The sequence below is a fragment of the Psammomys obesus genome, unplaced genomic scaffold (assembly GCF_907164565.1).
Source record: "Psammomys obesus unplaced genomic scaffold, mPsaObe1.curated_primary_1811, whole genome shotgun sequence".
NCBI classification, from domain to species: domain Eukaryota; kingdom Metazoa; phylum Chordata; class Mammalia; order Rodentia; family Muridae; genus Psammomys; species Psammomys obesus.
This window is the reverse complement of record NW_026587215.1, coordinates 3,020,666-3,039,093: the sequence shown is the minus strand read 5'-3', so window position 1 is coordinate 3,039,093 and position 18,428 is coordinate 3,020,666. Positions and strand designations below refer to the sequence as shown.

The following is an 18,428-nucleotide window of genomic DNA, read 5'->3' as shown; positions in this document are numbered from 1 at the left end:
ACCCACCTTGCCAAGGGCTCCCACACTGGCAAGCACAGTGCCCACAGGAACAGCGCCCGCCAATCTCTTCGGAAGTTAGGTTTGTATCCAATAGGGTGAGCCAAGACAACTACAGAATTTCCCACTCACTGTCTTCCAAAGCCACTTAGATGCTTTTGTTGTTGTTGCTTTTTTCTAGTCATACCCCTACCCACAAAGACACAAGCTGAAAGTCAAATACATCAGGCATTGTTGTAGCTTTCACTGATGATGCTAAGAAAGAAAAACTCCCCTGTCCTCAATAGCAGCAAGTCACGGAGGACAGCAGAGGTCTGCTCCCACCAGGGGTTGGAATGGGCAGGTAATTGCTGGTACAGAATGTCGGCACTTCATGTTGAACAAACAGTACGATGCAGACTGGGATATCCACACAAGTGCTAGCATGTTACCCGCACACACCTCCCCGCCCACCCGCCCGCCATTTACTTAGTATGTAAGAATTCCCCTTCAGGTTTGCTTTCACTCTTTTCACAATAAGCAATTTGATATATTTTGATTCCAACATAGTACATATTGGTGATAACTGTGGATTAAACATTGCCTCCTGTTCGGCCCAGAGAACTACTACATTGATGCTTAAAAAAAAAAAAAAAAAGTCTTTAAATACCAAAACAAAAAACCCAACATTACAAGGAAGAAAAAAAAAAGAGGTCAAAACCAAAACAAGGTGCAATACTTAAGTCTTTGCTAAGTTATTTCTGCCTAAGCAAAACCACATACACAGGAAACACAACACAGAGAAACAGAGGGAGACGCTTGAAGTACACACTGGTTTAAGAACATTCGTTAAGTAAACGTTTGTCAGTGATGGCCTGGTGCTGTAACACGCCATGGCCTGGCACAGGTAATGCTCAGCGAGAGGAGCAGAGGGGGGAGCTGCGGTGCTTCCAGGAGGCTGCTCACAATTTACTACTATTTTCCTCAAACATTAAGAACCATACGAATTACTTAATTTGCATTACCTGATTCCTTTAAAAAAAAATCTCACACCTCATGACACTGGAGAGTGGGAACACAGTTTTTCTGCTGAACATCACATGATTTAAAAATCACTGAATCATCTGTTCCCATTCAAAGTAGCAAAAAGGCTTGCTTGGGACTTAGACCCCACGTGCTCAGCGGCTGCGTATTTCACGGACGTGAGCAACAGCTGCTCCGAGAGGCACCTCCCGCCCAACTGCTGGACTTGGCAGTGCTCAGCTCTGCTGCTAGGTCAACAGGAAGCTGGGGACCCTCAGGTTCTGGCTGCCGCTCTCATCACGAGAAGCACCCTTCGTCTTGATGCAGCCCGAAGAAGTGGCTTGAGTTGCAGCGGCTCCCTGTGCTCCTGTGTTCTCATAGTTAAAAATAATAAAAAGCGGATGGCCGGCCAGCCAGCCTGCAAACTGTCAGCAATGCAGCTTTCTGAGAAATCAGGGTGGGGTAGGACGAGGAGGGCAGGACGCAGGCACACACATAAGAGACAGAGAGGAGGATGCACGCAAATGCACATGAACACACGTGCACACACATACCAGAACGAGCATGCCTGGGCAGTTACATGTGCCAGAACACACTGGTATTTATCAACCAGCCAATCACAAAATTTTTCCTTTTTTTTTTTTTTAAAGTTTTTTTTGTTTTTGTTTTTAAAGTGAGGCTCCGTCAAGTCTTCCCTTCCCCCTCCCCCAACAATTCTTTTGAATTTCCCTCCCACCCAAACATGGTAGACCTAAGGACGGAAACACACCCAGTGCAAACAAAGTTAAAAAGCTATTTTTTTCAGTATATATGTTTCTTAGCAACAACTTCCATATAACATGAAAAAAGTGAAAAACTAGAAACTAATTTTTTTAATTTTTTGTGTTTAAATTTAAATGGTATGTGTACTTGCTTCACATTGTCTTTCTAGGTTGGCGTTCATGATTCAAGTATTTCAAGAGTGATATGTTCTCTTTTTGGATTCATATTCCAAACGAAAAAACTGAAGTTTTAAGGGAGGCAACTATGTGCTCAGACAGTCTGTCAATGACCCACCTTTTTTTCTCTCTCCGTTTTCTTTTTTCCTTTTAAAAATGTATTTATTGCAAGTTGAAAAAAAAAACGAAAAGGTCAAGTTAGTGCTGCTGCTGTTCCAAAAAAGGTCACGAGGTCAGAGTTGAAAGTTCTAAGTTCAGATTGAATCCGACCCTCCTCCCAGAAGGTCACCAGGTAGTAAAGGAGCAGGGCTGCCCATCCTATGGGGATCTTCTACCGTAGGGACTCCCCACAAGCTAGAAGAATAGTTTGGGGGCCCCCACAAGGAAGTGCCAGCAAGATCGGCCCCACTGCTGCCACCAGTGCTGCTGCTCCACTGCCCGAGCCCGGTGGACCCACCGAAAAGGTTCAGCGCAGGTCCAACGGGGTCGGCTTGGTTCTGGCTGGTCTCCAGTGACTGCCACCCTGTACTGGGTGCGCTTGGGGTTGCTGCAGGTGTAGGGGGCTGAGCTTGAGCCAGAAAGCGGCTGACTTCATCCTCAGTGGCGAACTCGGCCAGGATGGTAGTGTTTCCCAACACACACCTGGAGAAAGGGGAGAGGGAGAGCAGCATGATCTAAGGGATCACAAGCCTGCAAGGGGTCACTTCGGTCAGCCCTTTGCTACTGTGCAGTCTGCACGCCTGCTTGCATGCTTAGTGCTGAGAATACAGGTGTGTAAAATCATGCTGGGTTTATGCAGCACTGGGGCCTGAACCTAGAGGTTTATGCACGCTAAGCAAAACAAGTGAGCTATGTCTCCAGCCCACCTGTATGGTGTGTGTGTGTGTGTGTGTGTGTGAGAGAGAGAGAGAGAGGATATTCAGGGCAAGAGAGAGAGAGAGGATATTCAGGGCAATGATTATACTCTGAACACATAACAGTGTGAGGGTGGATGTATCAGTTTACTTGTTAACACCCACCAACAGTGTCCCAGGAAGTAAACCAAACCCTAATGTAAACTGTGTACTTAGGTGGATTAGGTGCTAATGAATGCTCATAAACTATAACACATGGGCCACAGTAATGAATGATGATAATGGGGGAAGTATCATTGAGGGAGTGGTCAAGAGTATTATGGGAAGTTGCTGTCCCATTCTCTCAATTCTGTTGTGAATCTAAACTATTTTCAAAAGAGTTCAAGTCTTACAAAAGCCATTTTCTTTCTTTTTTTAAATCCACGTGACGCAAAGAATCCCACCCATACCAGTAGGCAAGATTGTAGAGCATGGACTTGCTGCCCCGGCCTTGCTATCACTTATGTGTGCTCTCTGTGGATTTTTGTTATGTATCTGTGGCCAAAGGGAGTCAACACTTTTCTGTCCACCAGTTTGACAGTAGGTGGGAAAGAGAATGGTCAGAGTCTAATCCATTCTGTCTACTTCATGCAAAAATCCTGCTACCCACAACTATAATTTCTTCTTTGGGCTGGGTGTGGTAGAACACACCTGTGATCCCAGCAGTAGGAGGCAGAGGCAGGCAGACCTCTGTGTGTTCAAGGCCAACCTGGTCTGCACAGTGAGTTCTAGGACAGCTAGGGCTATGTAGAGAGATCCTGTCACAAGAAACCAACTAACCAAAAATTTCTTATCCACATTTTACAACAGCAACTAGGTTCTAACATGAAATATAATAGCATTTAGAATGTTCTGCATTTTCATAAACATTGGCCTTGTTTGCAGTACTTACAATCTACTCACTACTTACTTTTGAAATTCTGAAATGAGCCTATGACATACACTAGACAACAGATAAAGTTAGGTAGAAAAGACTACCTCCTCAGTACTGGTAAATGTATACAGGACTGAGGCTCTGTGTGCTTGTTTATGTCACTGTTAATTAAACAGGACCAGAATACGCCTTTGTGTGTCACGTGTACTTGTCTAGATGGTTGCTGGATGCAATACTTACATGTGCAGTGCAGTCTGGGCCTTGGCTGCCTCTTGTTTGGTGCTGTATCGGATCAGGGCAGTACCCTGGGTTAGATTCAGATGGAATGTCAGCAGTGGACCATGCTGCATGCAGATCGTTCTCAAGGTTGACCCATCAATCTAAGAGGTAACAACACATGTGAGCTAAGATGTAGAGGAGGTGTGGGAAAGATAAATTCTGAGGCATTTAAAGAATGCCACTGAGACCCATTGTTCTTATTTTGTAAATAAGGCGTGTCTGTATAAAAACATCTAAAAATAAAAATGTAAGATCCAACCTATGGTCTGCTTTTCCAAGAGATGATCAAACAAGTATGTGCTCCTTTGTAGAGCTCAAAAGAGCAGACAGGAGAATTAAAAGTTACCATGCAAAGCTCTAAACATCATTACTAATATTTTATTTTATTTTTGATTTTTTTCATCGTTCTTTTAAAACATTTATTACAATTTATTCACTTTGTATCCCAGCTGTAGCCCCCTCCCTTGTCTCCTCCCAATTCCACACTTCCTCCCTCATCTCCTCCCATGCCCCTCTCCAAGTCCACTGATAGGGGAGGTCCTCCTCCCCTTCCATCTGCCCTTAGCCTATTAGGTCTCATCAGGACTGGCTTCTTTGTCTTCCTCTGTGGCCTGGTAAGGCTTCCCCATCCCTCAGGGGGAGGTGATCAAAGAGCCAGCCACTGAGTTCATGTCAGAGACAGCCCCTGTTCCCTTTACTAGGGAACCCACTTGGACACTGAGCTGCTATGGGCTACATTTGTGCAGGTGTTCTAGGTTATCTTTACAAATGGTCCTTGGTTGGAGTATCTGTCTCAGATATCAGGCCCAGATAACCCTGGGCCCAGATTTTTTGGTTCTGTTGCTCTCCTTGTGGAGCTCCAGTCCCCCCTTCCAGGCCTTTCTATCTCCCTCTTCTTTCATAGGATTTCCTGCACTCTGCCCAAAGTTTGGCTATGAGTCTCAGCATCTGTTTTAATACCCTGTTGGGTAGTGTCTTTCAGAAGCCCTCTGGGGTAGGCTCCTGTCTTGTTCCTTGTTTTCACCCTCTTCCGATGTTTCTCCCGTTTGCCTTTCTGAATGGGAATTGAGCATCTTACCCAAGGTTCTCCTTCTTGCTTAGCTTCTTTAACTATACAGATTTTAGTATGATTATCCTATATTATATGCCTAATATCTACTTATAAGTGAGTGTATACTATGTGTGTCTTTTTGCTTCTGGGATACCTCACTCAGGATGATCTTTTCTATTTTTTTTTTTTAATTTTTAAAAGATTTATTTATTTTATGTATGCATGCTTCTCTGAATATACACCTGCATGCCAGAAAAGGGCATCAGATCTCAGTATAGATGGTTGTGAGCCACCACGTGATTGCTGGGAATTGAACTCAGGACCTATGGAAGAGCAGACAGTGCTCTTAACTACTGAGCCATCTCTCCAGCCCTAACATTTTATTTTTTCTGCCTCCCCAATAAATAATCTTACAGAAAGAGACAAGACAAGAAAAGCACCCTGAACACCCGACAGTAACTGGCCTAGTCCAAAAACTATTCACTCGAGCACTGTCACATTCCTTTGACCATACATAAAGAGGGGACTACTTCTACCTCCTTTTGACTAAGCCCATTTGACCAAGGGCAAATGAGGATTACGGAGTAGTTTCCCCACTCTAGGAGTTATATGAACAAACCTATTTACTCTGTGGATTAATTTTGCAACAAGATCAATGTTCTGTCTGCATGTAGACCTTCACACCAGAAGAGGGCACCAGATCTCATTACAGATGGTTGTGAGCCACCATGTGGCTGCTAGGAATTGAACTCAGGACCTCTGGAAGAGCAGCCAGAGCTCTTAACCTCTGAGCCATCTCTCCAGCCCCCTTGCATCAAGATCTTAAATGCATTTATTTAAAAGCCTTCATCCCAATACTTCAGTTCACTTCACTGGAGAAGATATGCTACAATTGGGAATGACTTAAAAAGCTGGGTAATGTGTGACAGACAGGGATGAAGCAACTGCCCAACAAGCACAGGCCCTAGGTTCCATTCTCAGTACAAGGAGACAGCCTGAAGAACAAAACCCAGCAGTCCTGCTAGCGCTTCACTGAAAACCATCAAAGAAGATGCTGTTGGCATGTTTGCTAAGTGACATCACCTACATGCGTAAGTCAGAATAGGACACAAATGGCTTTTCAGGAGATTGATGACCTTCAAACACATTTTTGGTGATGGAAAAAAAAAAAAAATCAATCACCCATGTATCAACTTTGCTGTATTAACAATTTTAAGCTGGGAGTGAGGTTAGTCTATTTATTAGGCAGTGTTAATATTTAAAGAAATCAATTATTTCTGATAAAAACACAGGCAGCATCACATTAATTTTATTATATACGTAATACATACTTACGATTTTTTAGTGGATAGAAGGAGTGAATGGCTAGCTAGCATTCCCAGGCTCTTTTTAAAACTGGGTACCTCACCGGGCCTGGTGGCACATGCCTATAATCCCAGCACTCCGGGAGGCAGAGACAGGCAGATCAATGTGAGTTTGAGGCCAGCCTGGTCCAGGACCAAAAACCAACCAACCAACCAACCAACCAACTAACTGGGTACCTCTTACCGCCTCTCATGCTGTCCGTGTTATAACACTACATAGTGTGACAACTCTTACAACAAGGCATCTATATTTCTGAGCAACAGCATGTTTGAGTTTTCATCCTGGGCCTGCAGTCAGAGGTAGAGTACCTGCTTACTGTGTGTGAAGCCCCAGGTGTGATCCCCAGTGTCAGTATCACGCCTGTCCCCACACCATTCTTTACAGTTTAGTCAACTATTAGCTAGGGAAATAAACTGGGACTTCTATTTATTTTCTTATTCACCCACCCACTCACTCAGTCATTTACTTTTGAGAGATTATGCAGCCCTGGTTGATCTGGGGCTATGAAGACCTGGTTGGCCTCAAGAGGTCTGCCTAGCTCTGCTCCCCAAGTGGCATACAACACCGTGCCTAGCCTTAAACTGGGACTTCTGAGCTGATTAATCATGGTAAAATATGCCCTTCTGAAATGTGCCTAGAAATAGGAGTGTTGTGATTTACTTGCCACAGATAGGTTAACTGCGCAAATAAGTTTATGGCAAACTGTATTTGCCCACAGAGAATCCTAACAGACATTAACTTGTTAAAAGGGCCTGAGAATCTCGCAGTGCCACTTTACCAACAGAGCCATATTCTAAGCCTCTGCTGGTAACACCTTTTTTCTATCATCTTATTTGGTTCCAGATTCCAACTGGCATGTCTATAGAACACACTGGCTCAAAAGCAGGTCATACGACCTCACTCTTATTACTTCATAGAATCTTCTCATCTTTAGCATTATGAGGGTGAGTGCAAGGCCTAGAGACCATGAAATAAATGAGCTTTTTTTATAGGCCAGAAGAGGGCATCCGATCTCCTACATCCAGAGTTGAGGCATCTGATATGGGTGCTTTCTTAACTGCTGAGCCATCTCTCTAGCGCCATAAACGAGCCTTCATATCTGCCAACCTCTTCCCTTTCATTTTGGATAACAGTCCTATGTACCCCTAGAACCTGCTCGTAGAAGAGGCTGGCCTTTTAACACACAGACATGTACCTGCCTCTCAGGTGCTGGGGACTAAAGGTGTATGCCACTATGTCCAGCTCCTCTCTCTTTAAATAAAATTAACCCTCTCTAGAAAACCACAAGAAAGTAAGGTTACCTGTGGAGTGAGATTGTGAAGAACCAGCCAGTAACTAGGACGAACAGAGCCACCATCACTCCAGGTAGAGGCTATAAATAACAAAGGAAGGATGAGGGAGAGCGAAGAAACCAAGCAAAACCCAAAAACACACCTAAACCACCAAAATTCTCAGGGAGTCACAAAGGGGGACATTTTCATGCAGATCATATATTTCTCTCTCTCTCTTTTTTAACCCAACCTTTATGGTCTTTTCTAGTCCTTGACCCCAGTGAATTCATTTGCTTATTTGTGGGACAATATTCCCTTCCAGTGTCTTACCTCTATAATTGCTCATTTTTACTTCATGTGCCTGAGAGAGTCTTAGGTCCCTCCATCTGTGCTGACCGCAACTTTTCAATTAAAAATGCTTTTCCAGATAACCACATTCTCCTCCATATTCAGCTCTCTCCATGTCCTCCCCAGGTGCTAAACTGTCATTCCTGCACAGTGAATCATGCTCACCCGAGGCAATCCGAGAGTCCTGTGTCCCCCACCCCCTGACTGATCGGGGTGCTGTGCTGCTCCAGGGAGATGCCGGTTTGGGGTTGGTCAGGCCAGGAGGTGGGCGGGGCAGCGGTGTAGTGTTCCTGGAGGAGATGTGGTTTTTCCACATCTTGTTAGAGAGATGAGTGGGGTTGTGTCCTATGGGATCTGGGGACCACGTGGATTTGTAATCAGGGAACTTTGCTGTGAGAAGAGAAAAATTGGGAATCAAGTTAAATGGGCATCTGCTCACAAATAGACACAAACTTGGGTGTGTGCTTACAGACACGTGCTTATTTATATTTTATAGCATCACAACCCTGGCTCCACAAACTCTGTTTCAAAAAAATCGAAAAGTAGCAGGAAGCATACATTTTAAGAGCAGAAGTATGAAAATAATTGTTCTTTGCATATACTGAATATGAAACTTTAAAATGACTATAATCTGACAATCATTACGTGAATTGAAGATTTAATATGGTAATTAATCTCCTACTACTTTGTGGGTAAACACAACTTGAAAGAGAAGACAAATTCACAGAGAAAGTATTCTTAAATAGGTCAGGCTAACAGACAGGGTCAGAATGTTAACATTGCTTGTTAACATTGTTAACAAAAGTTTCATGTGTTTGATACCGACACTGATTCTACAAGTAATCAATAAGGCTGGAGCAATGTCTCAGTGGTTTGAGTTCCATCACCTACAAAGTGGCTCACAACGATTTGAACTCCAGAGTAATCCCACGCCCTCTTTTGATACCTGTGGGCAGTAGGCACATATGTGGTACACATACATGCAGGTAGGCAAACACTCATACACATACAATAATATAAATAAACCTAAAAAAAGTTATCATCAGATAATCACTACTGCTTAATATGCTTACGTCACTGGATAGCACTGTGGGTAATATAATTATCTTACAGAGCCTCTAGTTTTGATGGGAGACAGAACTGGTGGTAACCTTGGCAACAGCACATATGTTCAGTACAGAGAAGATAGAAAGCATTACGCTGCCAGCAGAGGTTCTGCAAAGATAGATTTGAAGGATTCACATCAAAGGATGGGCTCAGGGAGGCAGGAAAAGGGAATATATATGTTCCAGGTTCAATACACGCTCCTTGTAAGAGTACATCCCCTTCCAATTTTCACAGGGGCAGAGAGCCAAGAGGTCATAGGTACACGGTGGCTAAATAAGCTGCAGTAGAGTTTCCATGTGACTCTGCACAAAACAAGCATGTTGTGGATAAAACATGGTTTTGTTTTGGTCCCAGGTGGGGGATGTGGGACTGATTCAGATGGTCCACAGCAGCAGACTATTTGCCTCATCTGGGCTCTAAGAGGAGCTCTTTGCCAGCTGCACATAGTTTAAATCTGAGGACTCTGGAGAGAGAATAAATGCCAGAGCCAGAGAGTGTGGAGGCTCTGAGAAAGAACAAGGCTGCTCCTGCTTCCTCCTTACTGCTCCTGGTTGCTGTTGTGAGACAAGAAGCTAGAGATCTCCTGAAATGAGGACTGGACTGGCTCCAAGGAACACGACAACCCTAACCAGCAGGAAGCAGCTAAGAGAACTGGGCTCTGGCTCCCACTAACCCTTTCTCTCTCCTACCTGGTGTTGGGGTGTTGGAAGGGATTAGGGTGGAGTAAGGAGAATAAGATATAAGAAATGTAAATAAGAGTTTTTTAAAAAGTACACTAACACAAACAAATGCCTGGCTGTGGTGGTACATGCCTTTAATCCCAGCACTTGGCAGGCAAAGGCAGGTGGATCTCTTGAGTTCAAGGCCAGCCTGGTCTACAGAGTAAATTTCAGGACAGCCCGGACTACATAAAGAAACCCTGTTTCCAAAAAACAAAACAAAACAAATCCTAGGATGAGAATGGACCAAGAGGAGTGGAAATAAAAAGTATGACTGTCTAATAGATTCCCTGAGAGACAGGGTCTGGGGTCCAGGGAGTGAGGGAGAGAGGAAAGGTGGAAAAGACACTAAGGGACTGAAGGAGGAATGACATTCTGAGGATGGGGAAACTCAGTCTCGGAGAAGTTTCCATCGTGTCCAACTACAGGAAGAACATTTTTGGGATCTGGGCTGTTACAGGAATGAGGGGACAGAGAGTGCTAGAGAAGGCAGCAAGTACCTGTACAGGCAAGCTGCTGAGGGTGGGAGAGCTGTGGCCGAAGACTGCTTCAGCCCGAGGAACAGAGCCCAACTGGGTAACGAGATCTCTCAACACTTTTTATGGCCATATAATAAAAGCACATGAGAGGTGAAGGCAGGAAGAGCGAAGCTAAGGGTTAGCCTGAGTACACAGTGAATGTAAGGCTAGCCTGAGCTACATGAGACCCCATACCAAAAGAAAGACAATCAAAATATTCTTTAATTAAACAAAAGTTGGACAAAAGTTTCATTATTTTGTTGTTATATAATGGTGTATGTGGAAGGGTTTGAATGTGGGTGTAGGTATGCACCAGGGTGCAAGAGTGGGTCACAGGACAACTTTTTGGAGTTGGTTCTTTCCTTCTGTGGGAGCTGGGGCTCAAACTCAGGCCGCCAGGCTTGGGCAGCACATGCCTTTACCTGCTGTCAGCCTCCAAATGAGTTTACAAGTAAATGGTGTCCTATATCAAGTGTAACACAGGGAAAGTGCTGGGAACCGACTCGAGGCACTGCCTCTGTAATGTAGGCTCAGTTCTGAAGCAAAATGTAAGTGTGTTTGTTTGGTCTTTGCATCAGGGTTTTTCTACATAATCCAGGCCAGCCTGCAGGTATTAATTCACAATCACTCTGTCTCAGTATGGATCTCTGAATCTCAGTTTATCTACTAAATGAGGGTAACCCATTCACACAGCAGGAAAAGATCAAGGAGTTCAAGCTACGGTTTACTGCGATGCTTGGGCTGTAGAAGCACTTGGTAAGTGTGTATTATTATTATTGTTGTTGTTGCACTGCTGATGTGACAGGACCATAAAGAAAGAAACTGCAGATCATTAGCTCACTGGGATTGGCCTGAAGCTAAGGATTTGCTTTATACAATCTCAGCACTCAGGAGGCAGAGGCAGGAGGATCACTGTAAGTTTAAGGCCAGCCAGTCTGGTCCTCATAGTGAGATCCAGGCCAGAAAGGGCTACATAAGAAGCTCCTGAAAAAAACAAAACGAAAACCACCCAGAAGTCTTATCCTATTCTTAGTTCTGTGTGTTCATGGTGTACATGCTTATTATGCTCAGTGTGGTGGGGGTGTACTCTCGGAGGCCAGCGGTCAACATCAGGAATCTTCCTCACTTGCTTTCCACCTTGCTCATGCTCCAGTGAATATATGCCAGCACAAATTGAACTTGGTGATTTTTTTTGGGGGGGGTGGGTGGGAGGGGAGAGGTGCACAAGGTAGAGAGGGTGGACGTGGAGGGAATGGGAAGCAAGGGTGATCAGGGTGCATCATACAAAATTTCCAAATAATTAACAAAAATATTACATTGGGAAAAAAAAAAGTCTCTGTCTTAACCTGAAGCCACAGAACTGGCTACAGTGGCTAGCTGGCAAGACCCAGGGACGTTCTTGTCTCTGCCTCCTCAGCACTGACATTACAGTTGTCTGTGACCACAACTGTGGTGTTTTTTTTTTTTTTTTTCCCTTTTGAGACAGGGTTTCATTATATATGACTGTCCAGGAACATGCTATGTAGACCAGGCTAGTCCCAAACTCATGGAGCTACACATGTCTCCACCAGAGCACAGGTCCCCTGCCTGCACAGAAGCATTTTACCACTCAGCCACCTCTCTAGCTCCTATTAGCCTTCCTATTCTTCATGAAGTCTCAAACGACAAAAACCAACCAACCAACCAACCAACCCACCCCCACCCCTGATAAATCACAAGGAACTCAATAAGTAAGAATTACTGGCAAATTTAAAAAGGTCCTTATTTTGACTCTGGCCATCTATTTTTTATTCTGTCTCTAAGATTTTTGGGAAGAGTAAGCTATCACTGATGCCTCAATGCTAACAGGGAGTGAACTGGTTGTTCCTATAGCCCTTGATTCCTTGACAGGCTGGTTAACAGAAAGAGTTGGTCATCAGGTCACAAACTCTGCCTTCTGACCACCCCCAGCTGTATGAGATGCTATTTCCCATTGGCCTTGACCAATGTAGTCCTACCCTATCTCTGTGAGATGTTGGAGGTTGGTCTGATACATGTTACTGCCCTCAAGATCTGGTTATACCCATCCTTGTTTCGTAAACCTGCCTAAGACATACCTGACTGGTTGATTAAATGGCCTACACCTGGGCAGGGCAGAATGGGCTAGGTGTGGCCAAGGCTCCCAGGTTTTAGGGTTCAAGAGAGAATCATGGGAGACAGACTGATGGGAAGAGGGGAGGAAGGGATAGGTTAGGGTGGAGAAAGAACCTTGTGGAACGAAGATAGGACTCAATGATGGAAAGGCCCAGATAGAGAATATAAGCAAGTACCATGGGATTATGGAGGAAAGGTAGTCCAGATGAGGATTATTAAGGTGAATGGCATTGGATGGGGGCTGGGAAATGGATGGTGAGGATACTAAGCCAATGCAGGTGAAATATCTGTCTGGCCCAAAGTACATAAGGCAATTATAAAATCTAACAGGTGTGTCTTATTACTTATGATAGTGGGTTAAATAATACCACCGTGATAATCTTAGGGCTACTAATAAACGTTAAATATAGCCCAGCACTCATTAAAAAAAAAAAAAAAATTCCTGCAGCAGTGAGACTCGACACTCCCTAAGTAGATGCTGACTGCAAGGGCAGGCTGTGCTCCCATCTGTGCTGACCTCTGTGCTTCACATCTTCTACAGGGACTCTTCGGAAAGAGGAACCTCACTGCTAAGCATGAGGGAAAAGCACTGAGTACCTGAAGTGCTATGAACGTTGGTAAAGGAGTTGTCAGAGGCACTGTAGGGCCAGGCACCAGGTGAAGGCAGCGAGGTGTTGAGGGAAGAGTTAGACCCTGAAGGTGACAAATGAAGAAGAAAATATTGAAGACAAATGTTAGTATAACATTTTTGTGTGTATTTTACATAAATTCAAATAGAAGGGAAAACAACATACAACCAAACAATATACATGTAGAAAGCAATGTTCTTCTAATTGTTGGTTAAATGATCAGGTATTACAAATAGAAACAAGGCCACAGGCCAACTATGGAGACGAGACGCTATGTAATAACCCACACCGGTCTGTGGCACTCGAGTACCTGTGGTGTTATCCCGCAGCAGTTGGTGGTCAGTATCTACAATGGGAGATGTGGCTGGACCCCCCAGCACACTTCCTGGGGTGACATAAGGGTCAGATTCAGGGTCAATATTTTGGATACCTTTCCATGGCACTCCTGGTTGGAATTCTGAGACAAGAAGAAATGTTGGGGATAGGAGAGTGTTAAAATTTAAAAGTTTTCTATTTTATTTATTATGTCAAAATAACTGTTTATCTATTGTGCATCAGCTTTTCATCACAAAATAAAATTTACCCCAAGCAAACGCTCTTGTCAGCAGCGTGTCAGTCAACATACTATCTATCCATTCATCTGTCTGGTAGAGCACTGGATCATACACATAAAGGCCTGACCCCATACATGACTTTCTAGTTACTAGAGAAAGTCAGATCAGAAGGAAAAGTTGAATCTGGTGCCTAATGGGGTGAGGCCAAAAACTGGGAGAAAAATCTGGCCTTGAGATCAGTGATCTTGTCCATTTTTATTAGGTATTTGCCAAAAGCACATAATAAGATGAAATATAAGTGACCATTGCTTCACAGACTGTCTGGGCATGGTTGGGAATAATTTAACTGATCATGAGAAAATCTAGACTATATATGAAAGCTTGTCATGTTTGCACTGATCTGTTGAAGCTGTATTTAAAGCTATGTGATGGCATTAACACTAGCATTTTTCTACTTATGCCGAAAAGAGCAGTATGTTGTACATAAGAACAAGGGGCATTATTTCATTTCACTCTAATAAAATGTCGTTATGCACATTATGTCAGAATTACATTATGGACACAACGGGAATTACTGATTTGTATCTTTGCCTTATTAAATCTTCTATAATAAAAACAATACAGAGACAGGAGAGGGGAAGGAGGGAGCAAGAAAGAGATACGAATCATACTGAACTAACTCATCACTGTGTCCCTGGGGCAGATAAATGACATAACTAATGAATGTCCACTAATTCCGTGCACATTTTAAAAGAGCTCATGTTGCATTCTACACACAGGACAAATGCCAAGTCCCAGCTACAAGGGCACTTCCTTTATCTCTAATTCCTCATGTCTTGAACTTTTCTTTTCCCATTGCACACATTTCCCATTCTCTTACCTTTATCAGGCAAAAACTACTAAATGCAGAAAAGTACAGCACTTCCTCAGTAAAGTGAGCTGTGCGAACAATATGTTCAAAACCTGAACTTAACAGAAGCACGATTCTAAGAAAAGCATCTTATAAACAATACCTGGAGGCCAACTGGCATTGCTGGATTTACTTCCGATTTTATTAGTCGGTGGAGATTTGGCAGGTAACCAGCTATCACCAGCAGGACCCGTATGGCCACCCAGTGTGTCACCTGGGATTATATCAAACTGGTTGTATGGTGACCCTCCTCGGGTCTTACCAGGGGCCACTATAGCGCCTGAGAAAAGAAAGAAATAATTGACTAAGAACTCTAAGCTGGGTGTGGTAGTACATGCCTTCAATGCCAGCATTTAGGAGACAGAGGCAGGGGGATCCCTGTGAGTTCCAAGGCCAGCCAGTCCAGGACAGCTGGGGCTACACAGAGAAACCCTGTCACAAAAGCCAAAAATAGCTTGAGCTGGGGGGGCGGGGGGGAGTGCTGGAGAGATAGCTCAGAGGTTAAGACCACTGGCTGTTTTTCAGAGTTTGATTCTCAGCACCCCGATGGCAGCTCACAACTGTAGCTCCAGTTCCAGGGGGTCTAACATACTCTTATGACCTCTGTGGGGAACAGGCATGCACATGGTGCATAGACATACAACAAGCAGACCAAACATCCACACACAATAATAAATTTAAAAACATAAAAAGCAGATCTCTAGTAAACATCTTTCTACCCCACCCCATTTGAGGAACTCAAAGACAGGCATGGTTTTAAAGCCCATGGAATAAAGAATGTCGGGCTACCATTAATGGAGCATGATCGTAATCACTTACCTCACTTCTCTGAGCCTCTCTGTTTCTCATCTAAGCCCACAGGAGTGTTCTCATTCTAGAACAACCCTTTCAATCTGAAAATCCTATGGTCTAATAAAGTCAGTGAAACACAAAGCCTTGAAGAAGCACAGTATCTACATAGCATCTTTACATGGTTTCTATGCTAATCACTTAAAAATGAGGAATGGGAAAAACTGAACAAATTTAGCACCTAAGAAAGTTTTTAGTGATCGAATTTCTATTGATGCTTTCTACCCCAGCTCCAGCCCTTCTTGCCCAAGACAGGATTTCTCATGTAGCCCTGGCTATCCTAGAACTCACTCTGTACACCAGGCAGGCCTTGAACTTACAGAGATCTACCTGCCTCTGCCTCCTGAGCATGTGCAAGAGTGTGCACAACCATCTCCCAGCTCTCACAGGCTGGGTGAGCTTGGGTTATCTGGAATTGGCAGTGTTCAGAGTCCAATGGAGAAAAAGCCATCTGCACTTGCTTAAATTCAAGCAATTTAAGGTGGAATTCCTGCCTAAGGTCTTTGCTATCACGGCAGCAACCAACTCAGCATTTTTGAGCCCAGGGCCTCATACATAAAGAAAAGCAAATCCTTTATCACTGTATTCCCAGGGGTATTCCTGTGGCTTTGCTAGTATAGCCTTCAAGCATTTTCATGCAGGAAAAGCTGAAAGCTTAAAATTTGTTAAGAACAAAAACAATACATTTTTATTTTAAGTAAAAATTCAGGAGCCGGGGGCTGGAGAGATGGTTCAGAGGTTAAGAGCATTGGCTGATCTTCTAAAGGTCCTGAGATCAATTCCCAGCAATCTTAGGGTGGCTCTCAACCATCTATAATGTGATCTGGTGCCCTCTTCTTGCCTGCAGGCCCATATGAAGACAGAATACACTCCTATACAATATATAAACAAACAAACAAATTTCAGGAGCCAGGGCTGGAGAGATGACTCAGAGGTTAAGAGCACTGACTGCTCTTCCAGAGGTCCTGAATTCAATTCCCAGCAACAATATGGTGGCTCACCACCATCTATAGTGAGATCTGGTGCCCTCTTCTGGCGTGCAGGTCTACATGCAGGCAGAAGATTGTATACATAATATATTTTAAAAAAGAAAAATCAGGCGCCTTAAAGAGACTATTTTCCTAGTTTCCAAAATAAAGTTCATATAGTCTGTTACTCATTTGACATAGTCTTAGGATGGTGATCATGAGCACATGGAATGATTTTCAGGGTAATGTATTAAAATGCTTATATAAATATTGAATAAGCAATCTGGTTTGGACTAAGGGAATATTATTAAATTATTTCCATTTTATGCTAAGAGGACATTTGTTTTCTGAGGAAAATGACAAATGTGGCTTAGAGGCACAGCTCATTGAAGCAGTGCAAAATGAAAAGCTAATTATCTTGGGGATTGCTAAGAAAATGGCAAAAACATTATATTATCTGATGAGGAGAGAGGATACTGTTCCTGTGAGATATCTTTTTACATGCCATTTTATATTTATTATCCAGACCTGACAAATCACTAGCCTAAGGGAGTTGTGAAAGTGCCCAGGGCTATGGAGGACAGAGGACAGGGGTTATGCAGTCCATAAAACAGACTTTTATAATTTCTGAAAATTATTCTTGATTTTGACCATGCTTAGCAGGGCAGGGGGAGCACTGGGTGGCTCCTTCCCAGCCTCTAGATGGACTACTAGAGAGGTTTTCTAACGGTCTTATTAAAGAGGGTTTGCAATGGAGGCCTGAAAGGTTGCAGACTGAATGAGCTGGTTGGGCTAAGTCTGGCAGGGCTATGTAGCAGGGCCAACCAGACACTTAGCTAAATTGATTCTCATGGAGACAGCTCTGAGTCCAAGTGAAATATTGACAAAGAACAAACACTGCATTGGAGGCTTATCTATTTTCTAGGGAAACTCTTAAAGGAAATTATGGACAGGCAAGGCTAATCCACACTCCCAATAGGAGTCCCATGCTGTCTGGTGGGACACAAATTCATAAATAACAAGGTGCCCTTGAAAAAGTCCAAACCTTATGAATTCTCACTAGCCATCTTTTAGAGCTCAGGGAGACTTTCTTCTTTTTCTGAGCCAGGGTTTCACTATGTCTCCCAGTACTGTCTTGAACTGTGTTGCTCAAGCTGGTCTTCAATTTGCATGCACAGCTATACCCAGCTTAGGGCAGCAGTTTTAAAAATCTGATACAGATCTCTAATCTCCCAAAAAACACAAAGGCAGGAGTTTGAGACTAGCATGAACTACAAATTCATCACAAGACCCTGTCTCAGAAAACCAAACCAACCAAACCAACTAACCAAAACCTCAGCAAGAGGATTCTGTTCTCTCAGCTCAGAAACTTAAATAGAGTTTTAATCTTATGGGTGCACAAGCTCATAACTATTATCTCAATCCCATAGCAAGTAGGACATTATGTCATCCTTAATCAGAACCCTTTAAATGCCTTGTAATATGACTTGCAAGCCAAACCTTCCTCTGATAGGTGATCATAAAACTTAGGGATTATATCAAGAAACTCATTGCCAAAAGCTAAAGATTTGTGGGAAAAAAAAAAAAAAAGGAAAGAAAGAAAGGAAAAAAGGTGGTGGTGGTGGTGGGGAGGCTAGAGAAATGGCTCAGTAGTTACGAGCACTGGCTGCTCTTCTATAGGACATAGGTTTAATTCCCAACACCCATATGTGGCTTAGAGCCTTCTTAACTCCAGCCCCTGGCACTCCAATGCCCTCTCTTGGCCTCTGAGAAAACTGCACGCATGTGTTGCACAGACACACAAACTAAATATGCATACATACAGTTAAAAAAAAAAATCACAAAACAAGGCATGGTGGCATACACTATTAATCCCAATACACAGGAGACTAAGGCAGCAGAACTTTCTGAGTTCAAGTCCAAATGGGCTACAAGAGAAACAGAGAGACACTGCAATCATTCATTTACTTAACTAAACACACACACACACACACACACACACACACACACACACACACACACA

At 43.5% G+C, this 18,428-nt stretch overlaps 1 protein-coding gene across 4 annotated transcripts in view; it reads right to left on the bottom strand.

Annotated features, from left to right (window-relative positions):
• Positions 1 to 466: 466 nt before the first annotated feature.
• Positions 467 to 18,428, bottom strand: part of Tnrc6b (trinucleotide repeat containing adaptor 6B) — a 221,872-nt gene continuing 203,910 nt past the window's right edge. For all 4 annotated transcript variants that reach the window (XM_055603110.1, XM_055603107.1, XM_055603109.1 and 1 more), the window contains 7 exons: positions 14,692 to 14,868; positions 13,435 to 13,581; positions 13,093 to 13,188; positions 8,184 to 8,408; positions 7,701 to 7,771; positions 3,945 to 4,084; positions 467 to 2,579 (listed from right to left, as the gene is read on the bottom strand). In XM_055603110.1, coding sequence (XP_055459085.1) covers positions 2,192 to 2,579; positions 3,945 to 4,084; positions 7,701 to 7,771; positions 8,184 to 8,408; positions 13,093 to 13,188; positions 13,435 to 13,581; positions 14,692 to 14,868 — 1,244 coding nt within the window. In that variant the 3' untranslated portion in view covers positions 467 to 2,191. The remainder of the gene's footprint in view (positions 2,580 to 3,944; positions 4,085 to 7,700; positions 7,772 to 8,183; positions 8,409 to 13,092; positions 13,189 to 13,434; positions 13,582 to 14,691; positions 14,869 to 18,428) is intronic.